Source organism: Vombatus ursinus, unplaced genomic scaffold (assembly GCF_900497805.2).
Source record: "Vombatus ursinus unplaced genomic scaffold, bare-nosed wombat genome assembly UNPS02014818.1, whole genome shotgun sequence".
NCBI classification, from domain to species: Eukaryota; Metazoa; Chordata; class Mammalia; order Diprotodontia; family Vombatidae; genus Vombatus; species Vombatus ursinus.
This window is the reverse complement of record NW_020954596.1, coordinates 35489814-35502647: the sequence shown is the minus strand read 5'-3', so window position 1 is coordinate 35502647 and position 12834 is coordinate 35489814. Positions and strand designations below refer to the sequence as shown.

General features: G+C 42.6%; 1 protein-coding gene across 1 annotated transcript in view; it reads right to left on the bottom strand.

Annotated features, from left to right (window-relative positions):
• The window catches only part of STIM2 (stromal interaction molecule 2), a 162318-nt gene extending 157236 nt beyond the window's left edge, over positions 1 to 5082 (bottom strand). Inside the window, exon 1 of the mRNA XM_027836515.1 lies at positions 4636 to 5082. Coding sequence (XP_027692316.1) covers positions 4636 to 4975 — 340 coding nt within the window. The 5' untranslated portion in view covers positions 4976 to 5082. The remainder of the gene's footprint in view (positions 1 to 4635) is intronic.
• Between the last annotated feature and the right edge of the window lie 7752 nt (positions 5083 to 12834).

Here is a 12834-nt window from a genome sequence, read left to right as displayed (position 1 = left end):
CACACACACACACACACACACACACACACACACACACACACACACACGCAATTTATACCCTTGATCATTCTAAAGCAAGGAAGTATTTCTCGAAATATTGGCCTCAGAACCTGTTTTACACTCTTCAAAATCACTGAGGACCCCTTTATATCCTTAATATTCGAGTACCCTAAAGAGCTTCCGTTTATATAAATACTTCTACCTATCAATATTTACTGCATTAAAAATTAAAACTGATTTTTTAAATATCGGTTAATTCACTGAAAATAATAAACCCATTAGATATTAATATAAATACTTTTTATTAAAAATAACTACAGATCTAGCACAAGATTTAGCACCCTCTACATTACAGGATCAGAGGGCTTGGAATATAAAATTCGGGAGTCAATGGAGCTAGGATTAAAACCAAAAATCACCTATCCAGCAAAAGTGAGTGTAATCAATGAGGGGGGAGAAATTGACATTCAATTACACAGAGGAATTTAAAGCATACTAGAGAAGCCAGAGCTAAATAGAAAAACTGACTTTCACATACAAGACTCAAGAGAAGCATGAAAAGGTAAACAGAAAAGAGAAATCATAAAGGACTTATTAAAGCTGAATTGTTCACATTCCTAATGGAAAGATGATATTTATAACTCATGAGACCTTTCTCATTATTAGGATAGTTGGAAGGAATATATATAGACAGAAGGCACAGGGTGAGTTGAATATGAAGGGATGATATCTAAAAAATAAAATTAAGGGGTAAGAGAGGAATGTACTAGGAGAAGAAGAAAAGGAGAGGTAGAATTCGGTAAATTATGTCACATAAGAGGCAAGAAAAAGCTTTTACAGCAGAGGGGAAAAAGGAGAGGTGAGAGGGAATGAGTGAACCTTACTCTCATTGGGTTTGGCTTAGAGGAAATAATATACACACTCAATTAAGTATGGAAATCTATCTTACCCTACAGGAAAGTAGGGGGAAAGGAGATGGGGGAGGGGGGAAATAGAAGAAAAAGCAGATTGGGGGATGAGGTAATCAGAAGCATACACTTTTGAGGAGGGACAGGGTCAAAGGAGAGAACAGAACAAACAGGGAGCAGGATAGGATAGAGGGAAATATAGTCTTTCACAACATGACTATTATGGACGTGTTCTGCATGACTACACATTGCTTGCCTTCTCAATAAGAGTGGGTAGGGAGGGAGGAAGGGAGAAAATCTGGAACTCAAAGTTTTAAAAATGAATGTTAAAAATTGTTTTTAAGGACAGCTAGGTGGCTCAGTGGATACAGCACCAGCCCTGGAGTGAGGAGGACCTGAGCTCAAATCCAGCCTCAGACACATAACACTTATTAACTGTGTAACCCTGGGCAAGTCACTTAACCCCACTGCCTAGTCAAAAAAAAAAAATTGTTTTTATATGCAACTGGGAAATAAGATATACAGGCAATGGGGTATAGAAATCTCTCTTACCCTACAAGGAAATAGAAAGAGAAGCGGATAAGAGAAAGCTGGGGGAAGAGGAGGGGTTTGAAGGAAAGGCAGACTAAGGAAAGGAGTAATGAGAATGCCTGCTGTCATGGGGTGTGGGGAGGGGAGAGATGGAGAGAAAATTTGGAACTCAAAATTCTGTGGAAGTTGAAAACTAAAAATAAAATTTTAAAAAAAGGAAAACAACTATTTCCAAAAGAGAAAAAAAACATTTGATAAGAAGAATAGCATTGTTCTACATATTTTTACAATTCTCTTTAATGTCTAGCTTAATAGAAAACAGCTGGATTCTCATATCTGCTTCTGTATTCAACCTGCTGCAATGTTGTTTTGGTTCTAGTATATAAAGAGACTCCAATCTCAAACAGATAATGTAGTTAGAAAAAATAGTATTTTAATAGGCATATAACATCTTAACATTATTATGAAATAGTTTTGACCTAGAGGACCTCTGAAAGTATCTCAGGGAACACCCAGAGGTCCTCAGACCACACTTTGAGAACTGCCGTGTAAAGGCAAAACAGGAAATTCAAAAAATGAAAATCCAATGTGATAGCTCACCAGTGCATTCTGATGGATTTACCATATTCTATACATAAAAGCATTTTCAAGACTACACCCAAATAACTGATTTTCTGAAATTAATGTCTTAAAATATATCAAACACCTTAATTAAAATACTTAAGGGAGTCAAACTTCACTGAGAGAAAATGTTTTTCCAAAGATGAGTACTGAACATGACAATCTGAAAAGGCAACAGTAAAGACCAAGCAGGAAATAGTTCTGGTTGTCTATTTCAATAGAAACAGGAAGAATACTCATTGCTAATAGAGATCTTTAATCAGGAATAACAGAGTGCACAATCACTCCCTTAAAACGCTCAAGGAAACTCAAATTTCAAAATTTACATTTCTGTCATGCTCTTTACTTATTAATTGCTCTAAACCCAAAACATTTTAGCACTGCCTACAACATAAAATTTTTAAGTTCAATAAGTCTACTTCCTGAAAGTTACATACAATAAGAATGATGTTTAGGGTTTAATATGACATTTCACAAATAAAAACCATTAAATAGCATAATAAAGAACAATTTATAGAAACAGAATCTGATTTATAAGGAATGTATCTTTGAAATCATCTAGTCCACCTTCATGCCCGATACTTCAAACTGATAAACTAACTGTTCATGTACCTGTTCTACATTCCAAGGCTATCATAAAAAATAAGAGGCATGAGATTTGAAGAGGAAATGAACTAAATAAATTGTGTACTGTGTTTTAGTTTCTTTCAAAATGTAAATGCGAAATTTTAACTTGCTAACACCATCAATATTTAAACGAGGGGGAGGAGTTAGAAACAAGTTACAAACTTCAAACCATGCCATTGCATGTGACATAAGTGTCAATGTGAACAATTCAAGTACAGACCTATTTGTGCAAATCCTCAATCTTTTGTTCTACAGAAGTCTACCATTCCCTCTTTGGATACCAGAAGTATCTGGAAAGGAACCAGATTCCATCAGACTATATGCATCTTTGTATGACCTGTGCAACACCAAATATTTTGTGAATTCTCACTAAAGTATCAAGCTTTCTCAAACATTTGCTCAACTGTCATTCAAAAAATATTTCGATAAAAGATAAGTCAATTATTTAACAGAACTTTTCACTTCAAGTTCCTTTCTACAACCATACTTTTCCTAATATCTGCACCTCAGACCTTAATTTCTCCTTCCATTCACCAATAAACACATCTTACAGTCATAGTTCTTCTATACTTGCTTCTTCAATAGCAAGTTACCCTCTTATAAAACAGTTTTTTTCAAGTTTCCAGCTAGAGGAGTCAACAGATATAAAATCAACCAATGCAGAGTAACACTGAAAGTAAATAAACCACCAACACTGAAATCTGGAGTTTTCAAATCATCCAATTTTTTTTAGTAGGTTCCTTTTTTTAAAAGACATAATATAACTTCTACTCATTCATTGCATTCCCTACTTAGTAAAACCTGAGATCGAGCTTAGTTTTCTAGTCAAATAAGTTCTCCTGTACAATAACCATCCTTTCAGTTAAACTACAGACTCTGCTTCTCTCTGAAGCAACTGGCTCCCAAAATCAGTTCTCTGAGCATCCCTATTAGTAACTTCTGGACTCCTGTTGGAATGTCACTTCAGCTAGACAAATAATGGGTGTTCTTGCTACACTGGTGCCATTTTACTTTATCGTACTACTTTTTCTTTCAACTAACCGGCCTAGAGAAGTTGCTTCTCATATAAACACCAAACTCAAATGTATAACCTAGATAAACAAACACTAATTTCTCTAACTAGTTACCGAAAGAAATCAGCTCAGAGATGCTCATGGTACAAGCCAGTAGATATAAATGACAACCAAAGGCCTAAATAAAATATAAAACATTACTTATCTTAGCAAACATTACGGCAAAAAATCTTTCAATAATTAAGAACATTTCTCATCTGTTAAGAAATGCTACAACTAGCTCCACAATCACAGTTCTCATAAAATGCAAGCCAGTCCTGAGTGCCCTACACATGATAAATTTTGATAAGTATCTTGGTACTTGCCTGGAGTCTTCAACACTATCTTTCTCTCAATGGTGCTGCTCACTCACAAAATAATTACGCTTCCCTACAGAAAGCCAAAGGTTTCCCCGAGCAAATGTTAAACCGTTACTACGTATTGTATTCCAAGTCTCTTCAGCAGTCTTCCCGGAGATATTTTGCTTAGTACGGACTTGAAAGGGTGCGAGTTATTGCCAGGGAAGCCTTCGCAAAGGCAGCACCGGGGGCAGCCTGAATACCGCAATGCTGCTGCTGCTGACTTTATCCAACCTTACCGCTGACAAACAATTCACCCCAGTCCCCCGCAGCCTTGGCTGACTGCAGCGAGGAAGAGCTCACCCGGGAACTTCGGGGAGATGGAGGAGCAGGAAGAGAGGCTCACCCCAAGTCGGGGTTTAGTGCAGAGTTGTGAATACGGGGCGGGGGCACTCCCGAGAGTGCCTTTACCTACTCGGCGGGCAGCGCTGGCTGTCCGCGTCCGCCCCCGCCCCCGCGCAGACCCCCGATCTCGGTCGCGGGTGGCGGGTTGTCGCCCTGGCCCGTGACGCTCCCGCACCCCCACCCCCGCCTCACCTGTCACCAGCGCCGGGCTCTCCCCCGTGGAGGCGGCAGCGGCTGCGGCGGCGGCTCCAGCCAACGACGTCCTCCTCCCGCGGAGGCTCCCGGGCACCAGCTCGCATCCGTCCGCCGCTCCAGCCGCCAGCAAGCCCAGCACCAGCAGCGTGGTCCAGCCCTGGGCCGGAGCCCCGGGGCACAAGGGATGGAAGCGAGGCGGCGGGGAGGTGGCCGCGGGCCACGGCGACGGCAGCGGCGGCTCCTGGGGCCGCCCCCGCCGCCTCGGGCTCTCGCCCGCAGATATCCTGGTCCCTCGGGCATCGGCGGCCTCGGGAGCTCGAGTCCGGACCCCGCTCATTGGTTCCGGTAATTTTTTTTTAAAGGAGAGGGGGTGGAGGCGAGAGGGGGGGAGAGCGAGCGAAGTGCCTTCAGGCCGCGCACGACACTCGGCGCGGCCGCCGCGTCGGAACCTGGGGCCGCTGCTCTGGCGCCTCCAACCACCCGGCAACAGCGCCAACGCCGGCGCCGCCGCCGCCGCCGCCGCCGCCACCGCCGCCGCGCATCCCCCCGCCCCCTCCGGCCTCGAGCTTGTAGTACCACGCTCGCGTTGGCCGCCTCGGAAACCTGCTCCGTGCTCCCCCCTCCCCCCGGCTCCCTCCCCTCACTCACTCGGGCACCAATTCGCGCCGCGCCCCACCCCCTCCTGCCTCCCTCCCGGCCCAGAGCGCAGGCGCGGGCCTGCCAGCGCATGCTTGGTGAGGCGGCCTCACAGTACGCCCCTCCCCCTTTCTCCTCCTAGAGGCGTGGCCGAAGGAAGGGGGTGGGGTGAGACGCGAAGAGTGGTGCTCTTTGAAGGGATCTTTCCCTCTGGGGTTTAGCCACGCACAAAGTGGGGCGGGGACGTTAGGGGAAAGGAAGGAAGGAAGACCTCCCCCACCCCACTCCACCCCACTAGACCCAGCCGACTTTGGGGCTTTGAAGGATTGCATTGAGGGAAAGGCGGCTGCTAGTGAAAGTCAGTTGGAGAAATAGAAACAAGAAAATTTGAAATTGTCAGGAAAACTTTGCAACCAGAAGCGCTTTTGATTTAGCTTGGGTTTCTCTCGAGTGCATTTATCAAACTTTACCCATTTCTTTCACCAGTTTGAGTTTCTGTTGTTGAGTGACAGACTGTAGACCCGGGGAAGGGGGAGTGCGGGGGCGGAGGGAGGGGACTGTTCACTTTTAACCCCCCCCCAAGGCACAGGTGTGGTCCACAAACACCGAGGTTTGGTTTTCAGGCCGGTTTTAAAGGTTTTGGGATGTGGGAAAGGGGAGACTGTAGGTGGAGTTTTTGTTTTAAGAACTGGATCATCTTCGTTCAGGGCAGATGACTGGCACATTTTTTCAAGTACTGCTCACATTAATGTAAGGGAGTACTGAATGTAAAATTAGAAATTATTAAAAGCCCTGTACACTCACATTCTCTTTCCCAAGTGCACTCATAGCAGGTATGAAAGCATAAAAAGGGGGATTCTAAATAACACGAAAGTGTCTTTTTTTCTTCCGAAAAACTGACCCAAGCACCCACAGAAGTATCTAGAGGATTTCTTAGCCGTGGGCTGGCAGACAAGTCAGAAGGACAAAGGGAAGCATTCATTCCTGGAGAAGCAAATCCACAGCTACAGAGAACAGTGGAGGATTTCTTTGCCGACAATCAATCAGTCAACAAATGTTTATTGACAGACTTCTTGAGGACATGGTGGATAGGTGACAATTCTTTGTAGGGCAACTGGGAGGTTAGATTTCCGCGCTGGAAACCCACCCAGTCAAATATTTGTTGAGTCCCTGGCATATGCAAATCATTATGCTACTGTCCAGAGGGAGCATAGAGATTGGAAGGAAATAGTAGGCTAAGTTCCTGTTCTCCAAATGGTTATAATTTGGGGGGAAGTTTGACAAAATTAAGGTTCACAAAAAAGTTAAATCAACAAGTATTTATTCTGTGTCTCAAGAATTTACAATCCTATTAGATAAGATTTATGCCCATTAAACAATTAGAACATTCCACAAGATAATTACATAAAGCACATAATAAGGAAGAAACCAATAATGGCAATGTAAAGCAAAAGATAAGTATCATAGGATCATAAATTTAGAGCTGGAAGCAACCCTAGAGTTCATCTAGTTACCTTCGTCACTTTACAAGTGAATTGAAGCCCAGTTGAAGCCACTGGCTGGCAGCAAGTGGCAGAATTGAATTTGAACTAAGGTCCTATAACTCCAAATTCAGCAGTTTCCATGAGGCTCCGAGAATGGATGTCTTGTAAATGGAATACACTGTGGGGTTTGTTTTATTTGTTCCTTTGGTTTTTATTTCTATAATCCGCAGAGGCCAGACAGTCTTAGTATGCAGGGTATTTGGAAGCTGCCAGGAAAAAAGGAAGTTTTAAACTCAGTAGGGGTTGGTGGCAGTAGCTGAGAAAGTAGAGGCATGCTGTCTCCTGTGGCAAATTGAGCACATTTCTATGCCTCTTTTGCCTTTTACCTCTATTTCTAGCAACAAAGGTGCTGATAATGAAGTGCGTTTCTAGAATGAATCTCTTCATTAAGAGAGTAGAATGCCAGTAGAGGCAAATGAGGAAGGGAAAATTCCACTCCTTTAAAGACACACCTACTGCTAGCATCAGATTTCTTTGGATCCCTATGTACTTCTACTTCCATGGCCAATATGTGAACCCTCTGCACCAGATGGACTCGTATCCTCACTCTCCCCATCAATCACTCAATCAAGAAGTATTTACTAAGGGCCTACTATGAGCCAAACTGTGCTATGAGCTGAATGAACACTGTGCACTACCTCCTTACTACCTCTGTTCATCTCTCCACCTCTGTTCAATGGGAACTGAACAATCAAGAATCCGAATTGAGGCACCTCCACCTCCCAAGACCAGAGTTCAAATCCATCTTCAGGCACTTACTAGCTGTGTAACCCTGGGCAGTCACTTAATCTCCTCAATTTCCTCAACTGTAAAATGGGAATAATGAATGCACCTAACTCGAAGGGTTATGAGGATCAAATGAGATATTTAAAAGTACTTAGCTTAGTGCTGGACACATAGTTGATGCTACATAAATGTTTACTCTTTCCCTTCCTCTCTCGTATGTAAAGTTCTTCGCAAACCTTAAAACGCTGTATAAATGTTAACTCATCATTAGGTCCCATTATTACAGCCCTCTCTCCTTTCTGCTTCTTTTTCAAAAGTTTAACGGGGGCCAGCTCAGTTCCCACCTATCTCATAAAGCCAACGTGCAAAACCACAGCATTTCGAAGCTGGAAAGTACCTTGGTGGAGTCCCAACTACTGCAGCCCACACATCACTCTCCTTTAACAAATTCCTACTAGATTTAATTTCTGCACCACGCCCATTAATCATTTAATTACATCCTGTCGAGTTGTATTATCCTTTAATGGTTACATTTGCGCCTGTTTTTTTTTTCTTCTCTGACTACTGGGCTAATGCCTTGAGGGCAAGCACCCTGTATGTATAAGGGTTCCTGTCAATCACCCAAGGGGGTCAGAGTACAGCACTTCATGGACACTAGTAGCTCCCGGGGGTGCTGCTGGCAGGTGTGGGCAGAAATACCACCAAGCCAACGCCGGTCTGGTCATCCGACTCCCTGCCTCTAGACCACGCTCTGCACGAGGTCCGCTCTCTAGCGGACTGGCTCAGACCCCCACCCCCCCACCCGCAATCCACCCACAGAACCGCTGCAGAGGAAGCCGCTGCCCGCCAGCCCCTCCTGATCGCTGCACCAAGCCCGCCCTCGCTCAATTTCAAAGCTCTTCCGCACCTTCCTCCTTCCTTCCTTCACCCGCCCACGTTAACTCCAGCTCCAAAGAAAAAGGCTTCAGAGCCGCTCGCTTTCCTAGAATCTTGCAGAGGTTTCGTGGAGCTAACTGCGCTTGCGCAAACAGTCATGAGGACGCATGCTCAGTAGGTTCGATACCGTTTCGGGGTGATGCGAGGAGTTCGGCAGCCAGCCTTTCTTAGAGGTGCCTGCCCGCAGTTGCTTCCACTTCCGGGTGCCTAGCAGCCGCAGTTCGCTTGAGCCTGTGAGTGAGCTCCCGGCCGCGAAGTGACGTCACCTCTTAGTTGGGGGGCAATGGCCGGGAGAGCAGGAGGGAAGATGAGGATAGGGATGGGAGGCGGATTTGGGAGAATGCGGGCGGGAAGATAAGCCGAGAGGTCTGCGCTCCTCCGCCCTCCCCGCAAGCCAGCCGGGCTTCCTTCATCCCGCCCTGACTGACAGAGGATGATGCCTCCTCCCCCACCTGCCTGGAGACCGAGCGCAGCAGATAATGCTGCCCACTTCCTCCTGCCTTCTTTTGAGCACCTGCTGTGTGCAGCTCTAAGACCCAAAGATGAGCAACACAAAGCACTGGACCTTGACCTTACTCCAGTCCTAGCCCTGGGGGCTTGGAGGACTAGAGGTGGGAGAATTATCACTGAACTTATCTGGGCCTCAGTTTCCTCAGCTGTAAAATAAAGGAGTTGGTGTAAGGCTTTCATCGTCCCTTCTGGATCTAAATCTATGAACCTGGTAGGGCGATTAGACAGGTACACAAGTGAATCTAGCATTTATTAAGTGCCTTGCACCTACCACCTACCACCTACCACCTACAGTGGATATTGAATGAAAACAGTCGTGTTCTTGAGCAGCTTACTACCTAGCTGAGGGAGCCAGCATTTACATTAGATAGATAGATAGATAGATAGAAGAAAGGTGATGGGGTAGGAGGCCTCATGTAGGTGATGCTTAAACTGAACACAGAAGATAACCAAGACGTAGAGAGGGAAATGATCGGAGAGTTCATTAAAGGGGGAAGGGAGGAAAAACAGCCAGTGCAAAGGCTCCTAGGCAGAAGATATAGTGCTGGATACCTGTGACTCATAGGTAAGCAGTCAAACAGTTCTAGAGATAGAAAGAAAAATCAATCAACAAACATTTATTAAGTTTCTATTATAATACCAGAAACTGTGCTTAAGTACCATTGATACAAAGACAGAAGTGAGAGAATCCTTGCCCTCAGGAAGCTTACATTCTACTGGGGGATAGAACATACTAAGAAGCAAATATTGTTTTTAAACAAAATTAATAAACTGTGAGGGAGGAGGATGTTGCATTAACAATTGTACCAATCAAAGGTATTTTGAAGGTAGCAGCACTTAAACTGAGCCTTGAGGGAGCTAGGAGTTGCAAGAGTGGAGATGGTCGTCCTGTGCCAGGGTTTCTTAATCTTTTTTGTATTCTCAGACCACTTTGGTAGCCTGTTAAAATCTATGGATCCCTTTTTTGAATAATATAAAATGCATAAAATAAATTATGTAAGATGACAAAGGAAACCAATTTATTGAAATATAGTTATCAAAATATTTCTAAACAAGTTCATATTTAACTGTAGTCCAGTTAAGAAGCATGGAGGGCTTGAATAAGGGTAGTGTCAGTGTGAATGGTGATTATAATAACTCTCATTTTTGTAGCCCTTAAAGGTTTATGAAAGGATAGGTAGTTCCCATAGACACTTGGCATCGATCTTGTGCAGAACACTGTTAGGTTCCTTGGGAAAATAGAAAAAGAAATAAATGGGAGCTGGGGAGTGGAATCCTTGCCATCAATGAGTTTATATTCTGAGTAGATATAGAATGGAGACCAGAAAAAAAAAACAATATTGAAAGTAACATATACAAAAGTAACCAGTATAGAATTATGACTCTCCAGAGCTATATTATTTATTGCAAGCACTGAGTGACCAGAGCAAGATTGAGATTGAAACCTGGGAAAGTTGGAGGAAAACTGGGGAGGCCCAACTTTACTATTCTAAGGTCTTAGTACCCTGAATGACTTCTTTTGGTATTTGTCTCATTAAAATGTGAGTCTATGAGACTTTGCCAAGTCAACAATTCACTCAGTTCAATACATTTCTTTCCTAATAGCTGATTAGGTTGGCTATGAGACAACCAACTAGAAATGGAGAAACACATGATCGACATAAGAAGAATTATAGAATCAGAGAGCTTGAGCTTTTTCAGATAAGAAATCTGAGATCCAGAGAACTCAAGCCAGAAGGCTGACTTCAAAAGGCTCTTCCTCCTCTAATTCTGTGATTCAGTGATCTTTGATAGATGCATTCCCTCCAAATGACATATCCATGCATGCAATCCTCTTGTTTCTATCCCCCCAAAAGTTTACCACAGAGAGTCCACCAAACCTTCTGGGGGCACTTCCTTGAGTTCCCTTGACATTACAAGGTTGCTGAAATTTGGCAAACACATGCCTTGTTTAATATTAATGATCAGAGGGTCATTAAATAGTCTATTGTCTCTTTATTAAATCTTCTGAGGAATCATGTATAATTTACACATGTACATGACAGATCCCTTGTTATTTGAGAGCCTTTAAGATAGCATTTTGCCCTATCAAAAAACTTTTTAATAATCAAAAGAGGAAAAGAGCATGGGCACATAGAAAAGTTAGTCTTGAAAAGAAGGGCCACCTCTTCCTCAAAGACTACAGAAAAGAAAGACAGGCAGTATGGATGGGTTTAAAGGTATGAAATAGGAAGATAAGTGACTTTATGACTAGTTTTTCTTATTTTTCTCAAGTACAAGGGAAGATCTCAAAAGACATAGATGGGTGTGGCCATGGGACCTAATGAAAAAAAAAGGTTTGAAACAGACTTTTGGGAGCATTGAGGGCTCAACTAAGCTTAGATAATATGCATTGGTAGTGGACTCCATCAGCATGGTTTTGTGACTTCCTAAGGCAATTCAATTTAATTCAATAACTAGCTGAGTTTGCATATCTCAAGGTACTAATATTCCACTCCAGCTGAGTTGCCTTTCCTTTTCCCTTTGGGGCTAATCCACTACTTTCTGCTCTTAATGATATCCTTTATGTCACTCTTCTTGTGAAAGTCATTGTTGAAGCCAATTTAAATCAATTACACATCTTTCAATGCCCTTCAGGTTATGTGTAATTTTAATTCTTCCAAGATCATGTTGTTCCACTATTAGCAATCATTTAGCATCACTAGGAGACTACTGGTGCTAAGACTGTGGCTTTTGTGGCAGGAAACAGTTCAGGGTTTTTGAAAGTACAGAGCAAATTTACCAATGAAGTGCAACCTAATCTCCTTCAACAAAATTCCAGACCTTGCTCTTTGTCTCTCTGGAGCACTTATCTGAAAAATATGCAATGATGAATGGATGCGTAACACTTGAACATTTTTCTAAGAAATAATGTAAATTTTGTTTTTAGAATAATGCTCAACCCAATTTTGATATTTATATTTTACTATGCTAGTCTCAGAGGCAACAACTTATATTCTCGAATATTATTATCTCAGTAAATCATAGAATTAGAGAGTTAGAAATCAAGCAGTCCCAACTTCTTTTCAAAAAATCCTAAGGCTATTTTAACAGTACAGAGTACACTATATCACTATTTTGTAAGCCCCACAACTAAAAGTATGTTTACCACTAATGAACAGTATGGTAAGGCAGATGGGAGAAGGCCACAGAAATGTACTCCCATAAGAGGTAGCATGTGTGGGAGTAGACTTCTGGAAAAGCTGGTGGCTTATCTTAGTAAAGGAGGTGGAAGCAGAGACAATGGGAAACTCTTAGAAGGCTTTGTGATATGCTTCTATCTTTGTTTATTTGTTTTCTGGCCAGAAATTGCCCAGGAGTTATTTCCTATCCAGAAAAAGTTTCTTTTATTTTTTTTAACATGACTTTAGTTGTAATATAATGAAAAGAATAACAGACCACATGATATTAGGAGACCTATGCCTTTGCTGACACTGAATTAGATGAATCACCTCAAACAGTCACTTCACCTAGCCAGGATTCATTTTCCTTTTCTGTAAATAAAGTAGGTTGGACTAGAACCTAACCACTAGATGATCTCTAACGTCTCTTTCAGATGTTGGTGGGGAAAAAATAAGGGAATCCTTGATGCTGGCATACTTAGTGGTGGCTAAATTCTAGGTGTATGTTTACCTCCGTGATGTTTTAATTTCTTGCTCTGTTTCCCCAAGTACCATTAGGACATTTTATGAATGCTTGTCATCGTTTTAATGGGAATAGCCTTTTAGTAGTTAATACAGCAAGAGTTTAGATTGAATACTGAGATAAAATATTCAGAAAGTCATTTGATACAGATTTATGGGGT